The sequence below is a fragment of the Bufo bufo genome, chromosome 1, assembly GCF_905171765.1.
Source record: "Bufo bufo chromosome 1, aBufBuf1.1, whole genome shotgun sequence".
NCBI classification, from domain to species: Eukaryota; Metazoa; Chordata; class Amphibia; order Anura; family Bufonidae; genus Bufo; species Bufo bufo.
In genome coordinates this window covers 206,239,310-206,262,846 of record NC_053389.1, presented here as the reverse complement: position 1 = coordinate 206,262,846, position 23,537 = coordinate 206,239,310, and the positions used below count along the sequence as shown (strand labels likewise).

General features: G+C 44.9%; 1 protein-coding gene across 4 annotated transcripts in view; it reads right to left on the bottom strand.

The window, feature by feature from the left end:
* The window catches only part of LOC121003002, a 34,131-nt gene extending 21,034 nt beyond the window's left edge, over nt 1-13,097 (bottom strand). For 2 of the 4 annotated variants that reach the window (XM_040434570.1, XM_040434578.1), the window contains exons 1-2: nt 13,027-13,097; nt 4,107-4,470 (exon numbers count right to left, since the gene is read on the bottom strand). In XM_040434570.1, the coding sequence (XP_040290504.1) occupies nt 4,107-4,434 (328 nt within the window). In that variant the 5' untranslated portion in view covers nt 4,435-4,470; nt 13,027-13,097. Of the gene's footprint in view, nt 1-4,106; nt 4,473-4,790; nt 4,940-12,935; nt 12,991-13,026 lie in introns of those variants that run through there. The other 2 variants (XM_040434572.1, XM_040434571.1) reach the window with 2 other exon arrangements.
* Nucleotides 13,098-23,537: the final 10,440 nt, after the last annotated feature.

Genomic DNA, 23,537 nt, shown 5'->3' with positions numbered 1-23,537 from the left:
CCATCCCCCAGCTGGATGTTCAAAAAGGCCCGCCTTATATTGTCCTGTATATTCCTTTTGGGGATAAACCCGGTTTGGTCTGCATGAACGATTTTATGAATGACGGTTTTTAATCTGTTGGCTAGCAATTTTGCAAGAATTTTATAGTCTGTATTCAACAGAGAGATGGGGCGGTAGGAAGTGACCAACAGCGGATCCTTCCCCTTCTTGGGGATCAGTGTGATGGTGGCCTCCATCCATGAGGGTGGAAGGGAACCCATTGTCCAAGATTGATTTAGCACCTCCAGCATTTGAGGGAGAATAGTTCCCTCATGTTTCCGGTATAGTTCAAATGGAAAACCATCCACCCCTGGAGATGTATTGCCCTTGATGGAGTGCAACGTAATCTGTAGCTCGGTCAGTTGAATAGGTCTATTCAGCCAGTCGATATCTTGTTGACCAAACTCAGGGATCTCGATATTATCCAGGTATTGATCTATTTCCCCCCCCTGATTTTTGGATCCAGATTGATATAGCGTTGAAAAATACCTGGTAAATTCCCTTAAGATATCGTCGGTATCTCGGAGGGTATCTCCTGCCTCTGTCTTAATTCCAGTAATGTTGGTACCACCCCCTTGGTTTCTTACTATGATAGACAGTAGTCTACTTGGCTTATTATAACACCATGTGTGTTTAAACATCATCTGCTCCTTTTAAGGGAAGTCTTTGGAAGCTTTGTAATATGAAAATCTTAACATGTGTGAGTCCTAGAAGACTAGGGGATGTTATATGTATATCAATTTTCAGGACAATTGAAGCAACTTTGATTTATGTAGAATCAATTTGTGTACAAAACAAATTTTAAAAAAATTCAATGAATAGGAAACAAAATGAATTTCAAGAAGTTCATTCATCTCTAATCACAAGTTGTCTGTCAGCCTCTGAGCAAATCATGGCAAGCTCCCTCGCTCCTTGAGGCTTGTGATCCTAAATCTTCATCCTTCCTGCCCAGTTTTCCACTAATTTACACAGTAAAATGGTCCAAAGCAAATTATTATTTGGCAGCAGAATTGTTGTGAAATTTGCAGCAAATCCAATTCATTTAGAATCAATTTGCTCATCCATACCAGGCAGCAAAGGGTCAAACCCAGAAGTCAGGGAGACGTTAGTACACAGAACTGGCAAATAAGCACCTGACACACCTAGCAGGAAACTAGAACTAATTTTCAAGTACCTTCTCAAAGGGTGGCCTACAGGGGTGGATTAAGTGCATGATAGACCCGGGGCTGTCTACCGAACTTGGGCCCCTCCCTCCATTTTAGTTTATTTATTTTTTTGTATGAAGAGTCTGCGGTGCTTCGTGAGTGGCACAGTCTCTTCCTAAGCCATATGACATCTCCAGACTAAAAAAAAAATCCCAAATTGGCTCCTAATCTTTAAAATTTGGTCGCCACATTTAAAATACATATAATTATAATAAAAAGGACTTGGAGGAGAGTACAGCACCACAAACCTCTTATATCCAGGGACATCTCCTGTCGTGTAGATCTTCTCTTTCCTTTTCTCCTCCGTTTGATCCAGACGGCCATGACAAATTCTTTCAGCCGCATCTCGTCTCTACAGAGTTTGTTACACAGAGACATTAGATTTCTCAATTTTTCCATCAACATCCCCATCCTGGTGTACCGACAAAGTCATCTTGCTGCCACCCCCAATACTGTGCCCGTGGTGCACCCCAATGCCCCAGGCACTATACTGCTGAAAAAATAGTGACCCCAGGAGACATAATTGGGGTTATTTATCAAACTGGTGTAAAGTAGAACTGGATTTCCAAAAGAGCTGTCAAAAATAAAAAGAGGAATCTGATTGGTTGCTATGGGTAACTAAGCCAGTTCTACTGTACACTAGTTTAATTAATGTCCCTATAGTGTCTAAAGCAATTATATTGTCTTCTAGAGTGCCCCCAGTAATAATGACACCCTAAATTATGCTCCAGGTAATAATCCCTGTATAGTGTCCCCAAAAATCCCTGTAATAGAAATGCCATTACAGTGCCTCCCCAATAGCAACGTTCCCCACACTGCCCCCACATAGTAATTGGCCCCCACACAGTAATTTCCACCACAATGCCCCCATATAGCAATTTCCCATACAGTAATTTCCACCACACTGCCCTATATAGTAAATTCCCCCACACAGTAATTTACACCACACTGCCCCATATGGTAATTTCCCCCACACAGTAATCTCCCCATAATAAATTTCCCCCACATAGTAATATGCCCTTACACAGCCAGCCCCAATATAGTAATTTGCCCCCACACAGTCAGCCCCAATATAGTAATTTGCCCCCAGACAGCCAGTCCCAATATATTAATCTGCCCCCACACAGCCAGCCCCAATATATTAATCTGCCCCCACACAGCCAGCCCCAATATAATAATTTGCCCCCACAGCCAGCCCCAATATGGTAATTTGCCCCCACACAGCCAGCCCCAATATAGTAATTTGCCCCCACACAGTCAGCCCCAATATAGTAATTTGCCCCCAGACAGCCAGTCCCAATATATTAATCTGCCCCCACACAGCCAGCCCCAATATATTAATCTGCCCCCACACAGCCAGCCCCAATATAATAATTTGCCCCCACAGCCAGCCCCAATATGGTAATTTTCCCCCACACAGCCAGCCACAATATAGTAATTTGCCCCCACACAGCCAGCTCCAATATAGTAATTTGCCCCTGAATAACTTTCATTTAACTAATATGCCCTCCTGCCCCCCCATGTCCCCCTAGTTGGCACATAAAATAGAAAAACTGAAAAAAAAAATCTAAAAGTTAAATACTCACCTATGTGTGTCCACGCGCGATGGCAGGCGTGCGCACACGTCACTGTGCTGCATCCTAGCACAGGCACGCGATGATGTCACCAGGCACACCTGCGCCGGGATTCCACTACCGCATAGGCCTGAAGCCTATGGCGGTGATTGGCGGCGGGCCAGGGAACTATGTGCTCCCGTGCCCCGCCGCAGTATGTGGGTGTTCGGGTCGGCGTTGGGCCCCCCAGTTATGCCGGGCCCCCGACCCAAATGCCCCTATTATAATCCGCCATTGGTGGCCTGCCATGAGAAAGCTGTGCTACGCCGGTGGCTGGAACTACCAGGCAGGGAGAGAGAGATGCCGCTGGGACTTGACTGCCAGAGCCCTAGGACAGAGCGGAGCTGGTGAGCAAGGTGGTGGCTGGGCCCACCTGAAGGGCTAGTGGTGAGCTATAAAATGGGGATTGTAATTAAACTGTCAAATTACTGGTAACCTGCTCAGCAAGACGCACATCCACTGCCAGACTATGCTACTCACAAAATGCACAGAGATACAAAACTGAATAATGAATAATAACGGACATTGAGAAAAAGGACAGCAGGATTTAAGTAGAGCACAGATGTAAAGGTGGGTTCACATCATGTTTTTGTCATCCGTTAACATAAAAAAGCATGTATGTTAACGGATGCCTCTGACAGATGCTATATGGTAGTATCCATTGACTATAGAGTTGCATTGAAAAAAAACAAAAAAAACCAACTATGTTTTATTACCAGACTCTGCAGGAAGGATAAGCCTGGTGTGCTACGCTTTTGTATCCCTTGTTTTTCCCAAAGTACAGTATATGTCAAACGGATGGCAAAAACGTGATGTGAACCCACTCTATCTTATTGGTTCTCAATTCTAGAGCCCTCCTGCTTCTCTCCTCCATCACATGAGCAAGCACAGGTGAGCTAGTCATCTAGGTCTACACCCTCCCCTGCCTCTTTGCCTGGCTTCTGAAGCAGAAACAAATAAATTGTGAATTGTTTTAGGAATATGTGAAGATGAGGAATTATATCTTATCTATTGGTTTTCTGGGGTTTTCTCTGTTTCGAGAACATTTGCTCTATGGCTAGAAAACTGCAATACAGACATTTTAGATAGGCAACACAATTCTCTATCTATCATCCCATAAACCATAAGTCAATAATATCTGTATGCATAGAAGATGCCATACTACTATACATTCATTAGTCACAATTCATTATATCACCCAGTGTCACATAAAAGTATCAAAATAGGATGTGTTAGATAGGATTCCTACCTGAAGAATGTCCAGATGAAGGTAAAGGAATATTTGAAACATCTGAGATCTGCTCCTCTGCTTGAGGCGAATTGTTCCCATATGAAACCACTACATGATGTCTTGAGGGTGATTTACATCTCATCATAGGCTGCCCATTTATAGTCTTTACCACGACCAAATCATTCATGTCCTTTAATAACTCCCTCAGTGAGGAGTATCCATAATGCGACAGGTTAAGATAGTAACCATGGACCTGGCGGAAAAGTCCACCAAATTCTTCAAACGAAACGCCTTCATTTTTTCCATAAATGACAATGAAAATTTCTGACTTCAGAATTTCATTCATGTCTCAGTTGAAGAAATACTACATGGAAAGGTATAGCTAAGAGGTAGAAGAGAAAAAATGAATGAGCTAAAAAAGTCATTACAAACTTTTATTACTTTAAATATTAAAGTGGTTGCACTGGGACATTTATAGCATACTGCTAGGATATGACAAATGTCGGATAAGTGTGGGTCTGCTCCTATCTGCAGAATGGGACCCCTGAAGTAAAGAGAGAGCACATCGTGCATACATGACATCCTCTCTATTTAATGCTATGGAACTTCAGAAAATAGTTAAGAGGAGTCTGTCACCTCCATATGGCCATATACAGCGCTTACATTGTCCTATAGCACACCTATACATGAATGTAATGGTACCTTTGTCTTTTTCTTTATACTTGCAGAAGCTGTAAAAATGAACTTTGATTCAGATGCAAATGATCACTCGCAAGTGCCCAGGGGCGGCGTTCACTGTGTTGGTGCCCAGGCTGCCATGCCTTTTTTCATTGTTTCCCCCACGCCAGCCTCTGCCTATGCCCGAGCTCCTATTCCCTTGCATCATCCTTCAGTCCGGCCGAGATCCCGCGCCTGTGCATTGCCTCGCCAGGCCGGAGCATGCGCACTGCGATGCCCATTGCGGGCACAGCATCGCTTTAACCAGGGCTGTGGAGTCGGTAGATAAATGCTCCGACTCCTCAGTTTTTGGTACTTCCAACTCCGACTCCTCTGTATTTAATATGCAAATGTATTTTATACATTCCTTGAAGAAAGGCAACATACGGTACATGTCATTACCACAGAACTACTGGCTAGGAAGCCAACAGTCTACTGTATTGAACAGTTTAAGCAAAAGACAAACACAATGAAAACAACTAAGTTTTATTTTAGTTTTTTTTATCAAGGGGCTGGATAGTAGCAGCAGGCATAAACATCAGGAACAGGAACTTTACCAGTTCAAAAATGGTGCTGCTGCTGTCTTCTCCGTTGTGTGCTGATCTGCTGAAGATCGGGCAGTGGGGGGATCCAGGAAGGGGCATTTATTTTAAAACCTGATTTCCCTAGTAGAACTCGGCCGGACCGAAGGATGACGCAAGGGAATAGGAGGGTGGGCAGAGGCTGGGACGGGGAAACAATGAAAAAAGGCAGAGCAGCCTGGGCTCCAACAAAGTGAACTTGGGCACTTGTGAGTGCTCATTTGCATATGAATCAAAGTTCGTTTTTTTCCAGCTTCTGCAAGAGTAAAGAAAAAGACAAAGGTACCATTACATTCATGTAAAGGTGTGCTATAGGACAATGTAAGTGCTGTATATGGCCATATGGAGGTGACAGACTCCCTTTAAGTGCTTGGCTACTTTTAGAACTTAGAACTAGTGGTGGGACCCAAACCCATGGGCGGACTGTGAGTTTAAAGTGGCTCTGGAAAAAGACTAAAAGTGGCCCTATGTTTTAGGGGGGCCCTGATGCTCCTAAATTAATTAACACTGAGAGCATCACATTGTTATGTACCCAGCTGGCAGCCAAGAGGAGGGCTTAGGTGACCTTCTGGGCATCAGCCCACCGGGAAATTTCCCTGTAGGTTCTATGGCCAGTCCGCCCATGCTCACACCTAGACCATCTGACATTTGTGGCAGATCCTAGTCATATGCCATAAATGTCCCAGATGGGACAACCCCTTTAATCATAAAGGCTGCAAGACTACATAACACCAAGTATGTCATACCTTAACTACAGGCTACTGGGGTTTGTAAACGGATATGTGAACGTAGGTGGGGGTTACTGGACAGACATACTGCTGAGATATAAATCTGGGACATATACCCTTTAGGCCTCATGCACACAACCGTTTTTTTTAAGGTCCGCAAAAACGGGGTCCGTAGTTCCGTTAACCTGTTTTTTCTTCCGTGGGTCTTCCTTGATTTTTGGAGGATCCACGGACATAAAGAAAAAGTCGTTTTGGTGTCCGTCTGGCCGTGCGGAGCCAAACAGATCCGTCCTGACTTACAATGCAAGTCAATGGGGACGGATCCGTTTGACATTGACACAATATGGTGCAATTGCAAACGGATCCGTCCCCCATTGACTTTCAATGTAAAGTCAGGAGTTAATATACCATAGGATTGGAGTTTTCTCCAATCCGATGGTATATTTTAACTTGAAGCGTCCCCATCACCATGGGAACGCCTCTATGTTAGAATATACCATCGGATTTGAGTTAGATCGTCAAAACTCAGATCCGACAGTATATTCTAACACAGAGGCGTTCTCATAGTGATGGGGACGCTTTAAGTTAGAATATACTAAGAACTGTGTACATGACTGCCCCCTGCTGCCTGGCAGCACCCGATCTCTTACAGGGGGCTGTGATCCGCACAATTAACCCCTCAGATGCCGCACCTGAGGGGTTAATTGTGCGTATCATAGCCCCCTGTAAGAGATCAGGTGCTGCCAGGCAGGAGGGGGCAGACCCCCTCCCCTGTATTTAACTCATTGGAGGCCAGTGCGGCCCCCCTCCCTCCCTCCCCAGTATTATATTCATTGGTGGCCAGTGCGGCCTACCCTCTCCCCCCCCTAATTAAAATCACCCCCCCCATCATTGGTGGCCAGTGCGGCCTCCCCTCCCCCCCTAATTAAAATCACCCCCCCCCATCATTGGTGGCCAGTGCGGCCTCCCCTCCCCCCCTAATTAAAATCACCTTCCCCCATCATTGATGGCCAGTGCGGCCTCCCCTCTCCCCCCCCCCTAATTAAAATCACCTTCCCCTATCATTGGTGGCAGCGGAGAGTTCCGATCGGAGTCCCAGTTTAATCGCTGGGGCTCCGATCGGTAACCATGGCAACCAGGACGCTACTGCAGTCCTGGTTGCCATGGTTACTTAGCAATTTTAGAAGTATTATACTTACCTTCGCTGTCTGTGACCGGCCGGGCGCTCCTCCTATTGGTAAGTGAAAGGTCTGTGCGGCGTATTGCCTATAGCACAGACCTGTCACTTCCCAGTAGGAGGAGCGCCCGGCCGGTCACAGACATCGTAGGCAAGTATAATGCTTCTAAAAATTGCTAAGTAACCATGGCAACCAGGACTGCAGTAGCGTCCTGGTTGCCATGGTTACCGATCGGAGCCCCAGCGATTAAACTGGGACTCCAATCGGAACTCTCCGCTGCCACCAATGATGGGGGAAGGTGATTTTAATAAGGGGGGGAGAGAGGGGAGGCCGCACTGGCCACCAATGATGGGGGGGGGGGGGGTGATTTAATTAGGGGGGGAGAGGGGAGGCCGCACTGGCCACCAATGATGGGGGGGTGATTTTAATTAGGGGGGGGAGGGTAGGCCGCACTGGCCACCAATGAATATAATACTAGGGAGGGGGGCCGCACTGGCCACCAATGAGTTAAATACAGGGGAGGGAGGGAGGGGGGCCGCACTGGCCACCAATGAGTTAAATACAGGGGAGGGGGGTCTGCCCCCTCCTGCCTGGCAGCACCTGATCTCTTACAGGGGGCTATGATACGCACAATTAACGGACCCATTGAAAATCACGGAAAACGGAACAACGGCCACGGATGCACACAACGGTCGTGTGCATGAGGCCTTATACTGTATGTGTTGTAAACTACACTATACCTTACAGAGGTATCCACTCCAGTAAAAAAAAAAGTTTTTTCACAATGGGACTCTGGATGATGTATATGACAGGGTGGATATGCAGTGGTATATGTAGGAGTCTTCCATCAGAGGTATACGACAGGAAATACGCCCTTGACCTGACATATACTGTACCTTTCATGGAAGACTCGAATGTGACATGAACTGGACCAGTCTGCGATGCAGAAGTGTAATGAAATCCGAGGTAATAGACAGATAGATAGATATATAGATAGCTAGATTTCATATTTTCCTGAACGTATTATCAATAGCTGATTGTATAGCAGTGGCTGTTGCTCTATTAAGTAAATGTAAATTGTACCTCCAGGTGCCAGCCAGTCTGAAAACTAGGTGAGACACTCCACCTTCTCAGAGGAAGCTCTATTTTAGGCTACTTTCACACCTGCGTTAGGTGCGGATCCGTCTGGTATCTGCACAGACGGATCCGCACCTATAATGCAAACGCTTAGATCCGTTCAGAACGGAAAATTTTTTTTTTTTGTTCATGATAATGCAAACGGATTCGTTTTGACTTTACATTGAAAGTCAATGGGGGACGGATCCGTTTGAAAATTGAGCCATATTGTGTCAACTTCAAACGGATCCGTCCCCATTGACTTACATTGTAAGTCTGGACGGATCCGTTTGTCTCCGCACGGCCAGGCGGACACCCGAACGCTGCAAGCTGCGTTCAGGGGTCCGCCTGCTGAGCGGAGGCTGAACGGAGCCAGACTGATGCATTCTGAGCGGATCCGCATCCATTCAGAATGCATTAGGGCTGGACGGATCCGTTCGGGGCCGCTTGTGAGAGCCTTCAAACTGAACTCACAAGCGGAGCCCCGAACGCTAGTGTGAAAGTAGCCTAACACTGGCCTGCTAATTACAAGCCATTTGGGCACACAAACGAAGACCTGGAAGGGAGATATAAAAAATGCAGAGCAACCCCAGACATGTTGTCTGATAGACCAGCGGGTGGTCTAACCCATTCAGTAGATGAATGAAATAATATCAAAAGCCATAACTCCGACCTCATAACACCCACATCCTCAGAACCCTAATAATTGTGTTCAGCCTGACATGGGCTTCGGGCACAGTCTATGCGCGTCATACTGAACATGAGGCATTTCTCTGTATTCAGGATCTGGCCTTCTGGAAATCATAACTCAATCATATTTGGTGTCTGTATGACGAGGCGACTCAGATTATAGGATCTTACCTGTACCCGCAGTCCCTGTCATACGACGAGGAATCACCGTGGTTCATATTGTGACATCGGTCAGTCTTCTGGGAAGGTGGGGCAGAAACCTGAATAATATCAGACGTCCCAGAAGGCCGGACCGAAAGGAGGGAGGTTCCCTCACAGCCCACCCCTCGGCTGAGGGGGGATAAAAATGGATGTTTGGGAACAGGTAATGGTCAGCCATTTTGGGGATCCACATCGTTTGGAGTGACTTCCCATATCTTCAGCTGTCCCCACAGCCGGAATATAACTGCTGCATCTCAGTAAGCCAATATTCAGTATTTGACCCCTTTTATTTTATCTGTTTTACTGCCTTGTTATTGTATATAGATTTAGTTTTATATTTTATCTGACACTTTCTTTTTGTATTGCACTGCACTATTGTGTATTAAATTTAAACATTAATACATCCCTTCCTTGTGGTCTTCTAGAACTTGCTCTTTCGGAGGGAAAAACGTTACCAGTAGTGTTTCAGAGGATTTTAGGTCCCATATAGATAACTTGTGTTACAGTGTTAAATTTGGGTTGAGAGAGTATATCTGTGTATAGGCCCCTATTGCCTTATAGTATAGGTGGTGGCAGCTATTGTGATCGAAAATATTGGGGTGTTAGAATCTAGGGGAGTAAGTGAGCATAATTCCGTCACCTAGAATAGGTGGGTGGGAATTTCTGTGGTAACTTGATGAGCTCACTAGTATAATTCACCCCAGTGACGTGATCCGAGAGTAGGGATCGTGACAGAACAGCATCATATAAATATTAATGTGCACAGCTCTAATAATGACCTGTTCTACGGAAATGAAAAGATCGATGTGTCGATATATCAGGTACCGTATATAAAATGTCAATATATCTGGGATATTGATGTCAGGATCCCTGGTGATCTATGGCAGTGACACCATTTAATATCAGAATCCCTGGTGGCCTACAGCAGAGAAAGAGTTGATTATAGGATCTCAGGTGGGGGATAGAGAAGGAGTTAATATTTTCATGGGGTCAAGGGACTTTCTCGCATCTCCGGGCATTGTCCTGGCTATAACTTCTTGTTTCCTTCCTGTACTGATCATAAAGATGAGTGCAGGAGGGATGGAGAAGATTATTGAGAGGGAGCTGAGGGAATTAGCACCAGACATTCACCTTCTCTGAGTGGACAGACCTTTCAAGTTGCATGGCCATAATGCTGCACAGCGTTCCACCAAGTCTTAGGCTCCATTCACACGTCCGCAATGTGTTTTGCGGATACACGGAGACACGGATCCGCAAAACACGGAAAGCGGAAATGTGTGTTCCGCATTTTGCGGACCGCACATTGCCGACATAATAGAATATGCCTGTTCTTGTCCGCAATTGCGGACAAGAATAGGACATGTTCTATATTTTTGCGGAAACGGAAGCACGGATGCGGAAGTGCGGATCCGCAAATGTGGATGCGGATAGCACATTCCGTCCCCATAGAGAATGAATGGGTCCGCACCCTTTCCGCAAAATTGCGGAAAGGATGCGGACCCATTTTGCGGACGTGTGAATGGAGCCTTAAAGTTCTTCACTAATGGATTCCAAGAATGAGGGATTCATTCCTCCGTCCTGATTGAGGGGCAGTGCTATAGAGAATAATACGTGGTGGCAGAACATCTGCTCCACCGGGATGTGGGAACGTGACCCCTCCTCAGAGTACACCAATTATCACTTCAGCACTTTCAGATTATACACACAATAAAATATAGACAATTGAATAGGACTAAACATGGCCTCAGTCGCTGGCATTCAGTTAGTAACAAGGATACAGGACATAATGTACTTGTGCTGGGTCGTCATACAGGACACACCCATTCGATAATTAATTAGAATTAGGGCTCATGCACACGACCATATGTATTTCGCAGTCCGCAAAACACGGATCCACAAAAAAAATACGGATGACGTCCATGTGACACCCGTATTGCATCCGTTTTTTTGTTTTTGGGCGGATCCATTGTAACAATGCCTGTCCTTGTCTGCAAAATGGAGAAGAATAGGACATGTTCTAACTTTTTTGCAGAATGGCCATGCCGGACATACGCAAACGGAATGCACACGGAGTTATATATATATTTTTTTTTGCGGACCTATTTAAGTAAACGGTTACACATACGGGCCACAAAAAAAAAAAAATGGAACGCACACAGACAAAATACGGTATGTTTGTGTGCACGAGCCCTTAATAGTGGAAAGCTGATGACTACTTCACTGGATGTGCATTTACATGGCTGCCTACCTCTAAAGTGATGTCATGTTTTTAACAAAGCTAAAAGGTGTAGTCCCATTACAAAGTGTCTGATCAGCAAGGGTCCAAATGCTGGGGCCCCTATTGATCACAAGAGTGAGGGTCCTGTGTTCCCGTAGTCACTCCATTGAACTCTATGGGACTGCCGGAGACAGCTGAGCTCTCAATGGGATGTTATCCCCAGCAGTCCCATACAGCTGAATGGAGTGGAAGTGCACATGCAATCCCACCATGCTGTTCAAAAGGGGGAACACAGGGCCCAATTTTTGTGATTGTCAGGGGCCCCAGCAGTTGGATCCCCACACACAGATACTTCTTTTCCCCTTTGCTGTGGATAGGTGATAAGCATTTGTAAGGAGACAACCCCTAGAACTGAGAAGAGAAGGTAAGGTCATGTTCACACTGCCAGTAGAAGCTCCATTTGAGCCTCCGTTGGCAGGATTGATATATTTGACAGAAAACATGTAGTGCTATTTTTCCCACCAAAACAAAACCCTACAGGCATCATTAACCCCTTCCCGACATGTGACGTAATAGTACGTCACATGTCGGGTCTTTAAAGATGGCGCCTGCTCCCCAGCGGACCGGGCACCATAGCAACCGGGTGCCTGCTGTTTCATGCAGCAGACACCCAGGGTTAATGTCCATGACCAGCGGTAATGCCGATTGCAGACATTTAACCCCTCAGATGCCATGGTCAAACCTGACCACGGCATCTGAGCGCGCTGAAGATCGAAAGCGCGCGCTTCCGGTTATGCCTTGGCTCCCCCATGCGGCATCCCCCTATGACAGGAGGCTGCTGCGTAGTATTTCCTATGGAACTCTTGCCTGTCATAGGGCTCCATAGGAAAGTAGTTAAATCATCACAGACTGCTAGTGTATTGGAGTCTATGATCGTAGCATTCGAATGACTGATTGTTATAGGAACTATAAAAAGTGTAAAAAAAATAAAATAAAGTATTTACATTTAAGAATATAAAAGTTCCAATCGCCCACCTTTCCCCAAAATGAGAATAAAAAAAATGTAAAAAGTAATAAAAATACACATAATGGGTATTGCCACATGTGTAAATGCCCGTTCTATCAAAATATAAAAGTATTAATGCCATACGGAAAAAGGAGAAACAAAAAAAGGGGTCAAAATGGCTAATTTTATGTTTTTTTGGTCGCCTCTCCTCCCACAAAAAAAATTAAATAAAACATGTTCAAAAAGTCGTACACGCCCCAGAACGGTATCAATGAAAAGTACTGATCACCCGTAAAAAATGAGCTCCGCACACAGAACTACTAAAAAGTGATAGGGTTCAGAAAATGACTGCAAAAAAATACTAAAAATTCTAGTTGTTTTTTTTTTTTTTTTCAGCATCAAAACACAAGTAGAAGTATACAGATTGTCAGTCATTTCCCAGCATATGCTAATAGAACTAACTGCACAGAGATATAGGAGAACATGCAGAAGAAGCAACTTACATGTGATGTGGATCAGAGCAGGACACAAAGGCTCAGATCTCAGCCTCAGCGCTGGTCACCTCCTTCCTATCTACTGAGTTTCGTTTCAGCAACATTACACCGAGTCACGTGCTCTGTGCAGCCAATGGCCGTTCTGCTTCCTCGTCCTGTCAGCTTATCTCCTGTGCAGCTCATGGCCTCTGAATGACAGGAAATCTCACCAGGTTGTAATGCGTACATCTCAACAAGACATGTATCTAAATGTGTGTGTGTCTCTTGTGCAGGTTTAACTCAACATTTACAGCAATGCAAACATGTGAGGTGGTGAACCTGCACTTCCATAGCAGAGAAAGAGCGCAGGGAATGCTGGGAGAGGCGCGACCGTGAAGCCATGACAGTTTCCTTTCCTGGAGGATAGGGAAATGCAGAGGGGGAGGGAAGGGGTCCTGGGGACAGTTTACGTCAGGCTGGTTGTGTAGTGTGAGGGGCTCTAGGGCGGTGGTCCCAGCCTTTTTTGCAGGAAGGAAACCAGTTTTCCCAGGGACTGGGGTGGGTGGGGGAGTTCTGGGGCGGGGCTTAGGGGTGCTGGGGCGGGGCTTAGGGGTGCTGGTCGGAGGTGACTGATTCACACCCATAACAAAGCACAAGGTGCAGCCCCCATTCACAGTGGTTATTCCCCCCTTCACAGTAGTTATTCCCCCCTTTACAGTAGTTATTCCCCCCTTTCAGCAGCAGTCCCCCCTTCACTGTAGTTATTCCCCCCTTTCAGCAGCAGTCCCCCCTTTCAGCAGTAGTCCCCCCCTTCACAGTAGTTATTCCCCCTTTCAGCAGCAGTCCCCCTTCACTGTAGTTATTCCCCCCTTTCAGCAGCAGTCCCCCCTTCACTGTAGTTATTCCCCCCTTTCAGCAGCAGTCCCCCCTTCACAGTAGTTATTCCCCCCTTTCAGCAGTAGTCCCCCCTTCACAGTAGTTATTCCCCCCTTTCAGCAGTAGTCCCCCTTCACAGTAGTTATTCCCCCTTTCAGAAGCAGTCCCCCCTTCACTGTAGTTATTCCCCCCTTTCAGCAGCAGTCCCCCCTTCACTGTAGTTATTCCCCCCTTTCAGCAGCAGTCCCCCCTTCACAGTAGTTATTCCCCCCTTTCAGCAGTAGTCCCCCCTTCACAGTAGTTATTCCCCCCTTTCAGCAGTAGTCCCCCTTCACAGTAGTTATTCCCCCTTTCAGAAGCAGTCCCCCCTTCACTGTAGTTATTCCCCCCTTTCAGCAGCAGTCCCCCCCTTCACTGTAGTTATTTCCCCCTTTCAGCAGCAGTCCCCCCTTTCAGCAGTAGTCCCCCCTTCACAGTAGTTATTCCCCCCTTTCAGCAGTAGTCCCCCTGCACAGTGTTTATTCCCCCCTTTCAGCAGCAGTCCCCCCCTTCACTGTAGTTATTTCCCCCTTTCAGCAGCAGTCCCCCCTTTCAGCAGTAGTCCCCCCTTCACAGTAGTTATTCCCCCTTTCAGAAGCAGTCCCCCCTTCACTGTAGTTATTCCCCCCTTTCAGCAGCAGTCCCCCCCTTCACTGTAGTTATTTCCCCCTTTCAGCAGCAGTCCCCCCTTTCAGCAGTAGTCCCCCTGCACAGTGTTTATTCCCCCCTTTCAGCAGCAGTCTCCCTTCACAGTAGTTATTCCCCCCTTTCAGCAGTAGTCACACCTTCACAGTAGTTATTCCATGGTTTTAACATGGATGCATGCTCTATTTTGTCCGTCACGCCCATTATAGTCTATGGGTACATTAAAACCATGGATACAACACGACTGCCATCCACTGATCACCATTTCACGAATTTGAGCATGGACATAGACGTGTAAATGAGGCTTTAAGGTCTGTGAAACACGGATGAAAAATGATTGGCATCTGTGGTTTTCACAGACCCATAGACTGTAATAGGCTTGATGGATCCATGAACATAGACAAAATGGAGCATGCATCCGTGCTAAAACCACAGACCCACGGACCGTGGTAAAACACGGAAGTGTGAATACGCACATTAAAATTAATGGGTACGTGTGCTGTCCATGGAAAACACAGACAGCACACGTCTGTGAATGAGGCTTAAAGGGAACCTGTCACCAGTTTTATGGTGTCTTAACTAAGGGCAAAATAAATAAGTGACTGATTCTCTTAGCAAAATGCTGGGTCACTTTCTTTAATTGACCCAGTCAATCTGCCAACATCTTGTATTGAAAAGCTCCAGCTGATAATGATGAGTCATGAATATTCATGAGCTCCTGACTCTCCCCACCCACCTGCTGCTGAATGACAGTTATTTTCCATATGAACCAGCAGGGGAGGGGCTATAGCTCTGAATTAAATATACGCTGGACTCAATGACATCACGCCGGACTCAAATCAGCTCATTAGCATGCGGCATCTTTGTGTGTATATTATGAGGTAACCATCTGTCACACCAGTAAGTGAATACATCTAAGGTACTTTTTATTAGTTAATGATTGTATATAATTAGTTAGACTATAATCAAATATCCACATGACAGGTTCCCTTTAATACTGCCGCCGATTACCCAATATACATGCAAACGCTCAATCATCGGGCAATCAGAATCTTTCAGCAGGTTTAAAATACAACAGATTGTGATTAGACACCATGATCTGCTACCGTCAATCAATGAATCAGTATCGGGATGAGCGCTGGCATTAGCGATCACTCCTCCCCATACTGTGGCAAAACCGTGTGGCCATTAATACTGAACACAGAATATCACAGTGGCCTGCAAGGCTGTACCATCATGCAATCTTGTGGATTACAGCTGTCGCTTGTGATGTCACAGATGCTTATGCAACGGGCCCACTATGGCCACGCCTGGGGTATCCTCTTATAGAGCAAGTAAACGTGACGCTAGCTGCGGTTAAGCAGCGGAAGCTCAAGGCTCCTTTTGTAGATGGTAATATTGGTACCCAGAGGTAGGATTGCCATAGTGGTACAGGGTGGCCTACAGTTTCTGTAGATGGTATGTACACGTGTCACAGTGTTCCTACCTGGATATCTTTGGATCCCAGAAGTGATGTGGTCCGAAGCAGTGCAAAAGGGGGTAGTTGAACTTGGATGATGAACAAGTGAAATAAATGGAGTCCAGACTTGTAGTAACGTTGAACAGTTGCTTTTACTTGGCATAAACTGGTAATCCAAACAGCTTCCAAACTATATATCTTGGTCATCAGCAGGTATTGGATTAACTTTGGCAGGCAAATACTTCTCTGCAACAATCTTAGCTCTGCTATGCTTGGCTGGATAAAGAGGAAACTCTTTCTCCTCTGCTGGAAGTTAAGTTAGCTATAGTCTGTAGTCTGTCTCTTACTTATAATCCTAGGAACTTCTTGTCCTGGCTTTAGAGTACCTCAAACTTCGTCTCAGCTTGGGTGAAGGCAATGCAAGCCCAGGAGGAGACAAAGCAACCATGTAGACTTCAGAGGTAGAGCCTCTGGGCCTAGTAGAGCAGGCAGTGATCTGTTAGCCAGCACACAACCTCTCCCTAAGGCCTCCTGCACATGACTGTTTTTTTTCCCCGTTTACTGGCCGTTTTTTGCGTTCCGTATACGATCTGTATACGGAACCATTCATTTCAATGGTTCCGCAAAAAAAACGGAATGTACTCTGTATGCATTCCGTTTTCTTATTTCCGTTCCGTTTAAAGATAGAACATGTCCTATTATTGCCCGCAAATCACGTTCCGTGGCTCTATTCAAGTCAATGGGTGCCCAAAAAAGGAACACATACGGAAATGCATCCGTATGTCTTCCGTTTCCGTTCTGTTTTTTGCGGAACCATCTATTGAAAATGTTATGCCCAGCCCAATTTTATCTATGTAATTACTGTATACTGTATATGCCATACGGAAAAACGGAACAGAAACGGAAACAAAAAACCAAACAACGGATCCATGAAAAACGGACCGCAAAACACTGAAAAAGCCATACGGTTGTGTGCAGGAGGCCTAAGGAGGGTGGACTAGACACTCACTTCTAACTAACTAACTCCTTCTCCCTCTCTAGAGAGGGCTGGAAGGGAACAAGGAGGTTCCTCTCCAGGGAAGCTAATACTTCCAATGTTGCCGCCATCTGCTGGTAGACCAGGCAATTACATGAATATAACCAGTTTCAGGAATAAATATGCACATTATTAGGCGATGACATAAAATACATTAGATGTTATACGTTAGCACATAGGAAATGGTAGCAAGGTGCCAAAAGAAGTGGTAATGGCACTCCGGTACATTACACTTACCTGACTAAAACACCAGTTTAATCTCACAGTAGTTTACCTGACTGCAAGTCACCTGTGATGTCATAACACCTTAGCTGACAGAAATCTCTTGTGATATCATAGTAGGTTACTTTGCTGAAACCCACTCATAATGTCACAGTAGCTCACCTGACTGACCTCTTGTTTCTCTAAGGTCACGATGTGGCATTCGTACACCTACTTTGTGACTAGGGATGAGCGAATCGACTTTGGATGAAACATCCGAAGTTGATTCGCATAAAACTTTGTTCTAATACTGTGCGGAGCAGGAGCTCTGTACAGTATGAGAATGTATTGGCTCCGATGAGCCGAAGTTATTGCTTCATGAAGTCTCGCGAGACTTCGAGCAATAACTTCATAAATTAATTTGTACTGTAAAAAACTATTTCCCGAACTCGTGTTTGGTTCCAAGGTATTACTTGGAACCGAACCCGAGTTCGGGAAATAGTTTTTAAAATGTGAAAAAAAAATAGAAACGGATCCGTTTGTCCATATGATAAATGGACAGACGGATCCGTTCTTGCAATGCATTTGTGAGACGGATCCGGATCCATCTACAAATGCTGTCCGTTTGCATATGTAACATCCCAGAGTATGTCACTAAAACTCTGTCACCCAGCTTCATGATGTTAAAGTGTAGATGTGTTGTCATCTTGTGTATTCTGACATTGCATTTATTTTGTATGCCATTTCTATGTCTGTATTGAATATATTTGCTGTAATTCCAAATGTACACCAGCAGGTGGCAGCAATATGTAGACAGAATAAGGCAAGTTAGTATATCTAGACTGGAATATACCATTCCAGGCTAGCTTCCCCCATCTGAGGAGGAGTGGAATGTTCCCACATCCTACTTCAGAGGGAGGATAGAAAGTTCTAGGCAGAGTGTACCAGCCACCCCCTGTTGGGGTAGGCTGTGTGAATAGGAGCTCCCAGAAACAGGGATCCCAACCAAGAATTCAGGCCTTTGCTGAGGCCCAAAGCAACCTTCCCAGCCTGAGTTCCTTACCTCAGCTGGATGACAAAGAAAGCAGCCAATTTCAGAACTACTAGATCTCCAGGAAGAAACCACCATTCCCTGCGAGCAGTCCTGTAAGTACAGATTCCAGAACAAGGAGAAGATAAGTACCTCCATAGCTAGTCAGGCCCAAACAAAGCAGAAGATAGACAGAGCAGAAGACAGATACCTGCCAGATACTTAAAGGCGTATGTACTAGATGCAGAATATATATATATATATATATAATTCCTGCCACATATTGCCAATACCTGCTGGGACCCTAGACTATTGCTGCATATTGTATGGATCTAAAGCTGCCTCTTATAACATCAAGTAAAGACAAGTTGGACCCTCTTTGCTGTGTGGAATTCCATCATTCCTCCATTACTCCTATTTACAGCACTCAATTTTGTTGTATGTGAGCCAGGATACAAGAGTCCAGCCGTACTACAGGTAGGAGATACCGTTGACACAATACAGAGACAATATCCCCCTCTGGCATTCCTAACCTAGTACATGAGCTATACCATCTTAAAGGGCCCTTTTACAGTACCTGCGCAAGCTGCAACTGGCGTCACGAACTTAGTTACACCTAAATCTGACCCACTGCATAGCATGCCCACTGACCCAGTGTCCTGCTCATTGCACATGCAGATTGACGAATCCGGCAGGCAGTACCGGCGACGGAACTGCTTACCAGATCAATCTGCCGCAAGTGTTAAAGTACCCTTATCTGCTAAATCTTAGATTTTTTAAAATAAATATTACAAGTACTTGCTCATTTCGAGGCCGAATAAATGGAACATAAAATATGTTTTATAGGACCACTGCTAGTTGTTAATAAGCTGCTTGAACAATCTCAAGTTCTGTACTATTTTCTTGTATGTTTTGGAACATTGCTTAGAAATGTTGTACAAAATTATTCATAAAATTTAACATCTCCACTATTTTGATGCAATTTTTTTTAGAAGACATCCCAGGACTGGGAGAGAATTTTGGAATCGACGTTGATTAAGGCTTTGTTCACATCACCGTTCAGCCTTTCCGTTCTCCTGCTCCGTTTAGGAGCAGGAGAACGGAAAGGACGGAGAAGGCACATAACTGAGCCAAACGGAGCCCTTAGGACCCCATAGACTATAATGGGGTCTGTTATGTTTCCGCTCAGAAGATTATTTTGAAGCGGAGACAAAAGTCCTGCATACACAACTTTTGTCTCTGCTCCAAAATCATCTTCTGAGCGGAAAGATAACGGACCCCATTATAGTCTATGGGGTCCTTAGGCTCAGTTATGTGCCTTCTCCGTCCTTTCCGTTCTACTACTCCTAAACGGAGCAGGAGAACGGAAAGGCTGAACGCTGATGTGAACGAAGCCTAAGAAGCATGTTTCAAAAAGTAGTTTTGGATTATTAGCTAGTGTGGCAATAGCAGGTCAAATAGGAAGCTTTTATTTTATTTTATGCACTTATATAGCGCTACTATATTCCACAGCGCTTTACAGACATTAGCATCCAACTGTCCCCAATGGGGCTCACAATCTAAGGTCCCATTCAGTATCTCTTTGGAGTGTCTTTGGAAGCTTTTGCATGAAGGACAGAGTAATAGGTTTTGAACGTGATCTTGTAATAAAGGAAATCTGCTGACATATGTGATTTTCTCTATAGACATTGAGGTTACCTAGAGCACCAACTTCTCTTATTAGAGGAAAACACTAAATTCTGCATAAAATAGTGACAGACATCCTCATTTCTTTGTTCTTTGTCACCAGCGGCGAAAATATTAAACTGAATGTCACAGATATTTAGAATGCGCAAACGTTATACAGGAGATGTAGAGCAGGTAATGTCTCTGTCACCAGCGGTGAAAAAATTTGACTGAATGTACTGATATTTAGGATGGGCAAACGTTATACAGGAGATGTAGCGCAGGTAATGTTGCTGCGACCAGCAACGAAAAAATTAGACTGAATGTCACTGATATTTAGGATGGGTAAACGTTATACAGGAGATGTAGCGCAGGTAATGTCGCTGTCACCAGCAACGAAAAAATTAGACTTAATGTCACTGATATTTAGGATGCGCTAACAGATTTCTCATCTGTTAAAGTAAAGTTGCTGACAAGAACTTGCTGTTTAACCCACCAACCGATGACTGACAGTTCCTTCTTAGGGAGAAAACAAGGAGTCAGTCATCGATGGGTGGGCAGCGATAGTGGGGAGCTCATGATCAAGTCAGACTCCTCTCTGGCAATACATGACTCTCCTCAGATTGTGATGCCAGCATTAAACTGAAGATTTTTAGCAATCACTTAAAGGGGTTGTCCCACAAAAAATATTCTACAGTCTTCAAACCAGTACCTGGATCTGAATACTTTTGTAATTGCATGTTATTGAGTAATGTAATAAAATGTATCTATATAGCGCCATGTCAATGGGTCCACATCCGTGATACGGAGTGCACAAGGCCGGTACTCGTATACTGCAGACCCACTGTATGAGGCCTGCAATACGGACACGGGGGGACACATGATTGTGTGCATGAGCCCGAACTCCTCTACTTGGATACAGGTTACATTTACAGTGCAACAGAGCCTCACACATTGAGGCTTGGAGACTGTGACTACTTCTGGGGGCCTCACCAGAGTCTATCCACTACTAAACGCACATCTGTCAACTCACAGAGGTGCCACCCTCTACAACACCCACAGCAATTACTGTGGTGCACCAGGCACTTTGAGCTTGCAATGGTGGGAATTGACGCAGGCCCTAGCAGTGGCTAGCTGCAGCTACCGTTGAACAGATTCCTACTGAACAATATTAATAATGTTAGGCCCAGATTAGCAACATGGCCAACTGAGTAGACTCCTGGTTACCCAGCATGTGCCTGCTAAATTGGTGAATTAATTTTTATAAAGAAACCGCAGGAGTTCCATGTTCTGGGGACACCCACTCTGACAATATTTGTTGTGTGCGGTGGATGTGATGCTGCCAAGTTTCTGACACCAACATCAGGACATTCTGTGCAGGGCTCAAAGCTGTCACTACTTCCCTCTTGCCGCTCTGCATGTATGTCCTCCTCTTCCTGCCTCTACAAGCAGGTTCGTACCAGGGCCAAAGACAGTGAATCTGTACACTGCATACTTTGGGGTGTTTCATTATATGCTATGAGGGCCCTGGCTGTTACATATGTACTATGAAGGTTTGGGGGACTTCCATGACAAGCTGATGTGTTATGCTGCATGCTGTGAGGGGCATGGGGTATTACCTTATATATAGTGTTGAGGAGATGGAGGTTAACAAAGTGGAATTCGATAAGAATTTCAGGGAAAATGTGATTTTCCATGAATCCGAATTTCCTTGCTCTTCTTGGCAATGAATTACATTTTTCTAAAATGGCTGCGGCACATGACACAACGTGAAACTAAGAAGTCTAGGAATGATGGATCACCATAATGCAGTGCAGCCAGCCAATCAGCAGACAGCCAGCCCCTATGATGTCACAGCCCTTTAAAAAGCCTCATCCTGCCCAGTCTCCAACATTTTTCAGTGAACTGAGCATAGGGACAAATGTGACAAGTGTGAGGAAATGTGTTTTTACAAAGCTTTTATAAGTATAATCTGGGATAGGGACAGTGCAAGGACAGTGTAGGGACATCATAGGGAGAGTTTTAACACACTGTAGGGAGGGCATAGGGAGACTGCAGCACAGTGCAGGCTCTGTAAGCTGAAGAGATCCTTAGGAGACAGTGCAGTTTGCATCAATCCCTGTGTAGGGCACAGAGCTATTTAACTGAACCATCTTGTTTAATAGATAAGCAATTCTAGTAGGCCTTTATTCTCATATTGGGGTGAATAATATGTGTAATATAACCGTTATAGTGGCGTCCACCTGATTTCATAGATAAGCAATTCCATTAGGCCTTGATTCTCATATTGGGTTAAATAAATCACCAATCTTAGTAAATGTCCCCCTAAATATATACATGTGCACTTTGCAGTATATGTGAATCTTGGAAAAGGATGCTGTAAAATGAAAAGTGATGTAAAAAAACCAAACGCTCAAAAGGATCTGCGGAGCAGATTTTGAAGTCCACAGCATGTCAATCTCACACAGGGTATTTGCCCATCATCTCTTGCTTTCACAAGTCAATATTTTGGTCAGTGTTTGGTCAGTTATTTCCATGAGTGATTGTGAGCCAACACCAGAAACAGAGCCTAGGTAAGGTTTAACGGAAAAATTACATCTATTCTGCGTTTTTCACCCACACCTGGTTTTGGCTCAGAATCAATTATGGAAATCACTGATCAAATATTGACTAGTGTTGGGCGAGTATGCTCGGCGGAACACTTTTTTACTTGACAGCCAATAAACGTGCGCAGGGGTACTAGCACTCACTGTAATTCCGTAGCCATGTTGGTTACTGGCATTACAGTGATTGGCTGGCCGGAACGCGTCATCGGTTGCTATATAGCACCTGATGACACGTGGTTCGGCTTAGTCTTAGTCAGGGAGAGCTGAAGCAGAAGGGACAGATAGTGTAGAGACAGGATTTTTTTTTTTAGGCAGGGTTTACTGGTGAAATGTGTTAGAGACCCAAAGGTTCTTTTAAGGACTATTATTTTATCTGACTGCCATATATATTATTAGTGCAACCTGCGCTAAATTGTGTGCAATTGTTTGGCCGCTGCTGACCGTGACACAACCTCTGCTACATCTGTTGTGTTACATTTGCGCTGTGAAGATCAGCTCAATTGTTTGGCCGCTGGTGACAGTTACATTACCTGCGCTACATCTCCAGTGTAGCGTTAGCGCATCCTAAATATCAGTGACATTAAGTCGAATTTTTTCGTTGCTGGTGGCAGCGACATTACCTGTGCTACATCTCCTGTATAATGTTTGCCCATCCTAAATATCTGTGACATTCAGTCAAATTTTTTCACCGCTGGTGACTGCGACATTACCTGCGCTACATCTCCTGTATAATGTTTGCCCATCCTAAATATCTGTGACATTCAGTCAAATTTTTTCACCGCTGGTGACAGTGACATTACCTGTGCTACATCTCCTGTATAATGTTTGCACATTCTAAATATCTGTGACATTCAGTTTAATATTTTCGCCGCTGGTGACAGCGACATTACCTGCGCTACATCTCCTGTATAGCGTTTGCGCATCCTAAATATCTGTGACATTCAGTAAAAAAAAAAAAAATTCTCATACACTTACAAAACCCGC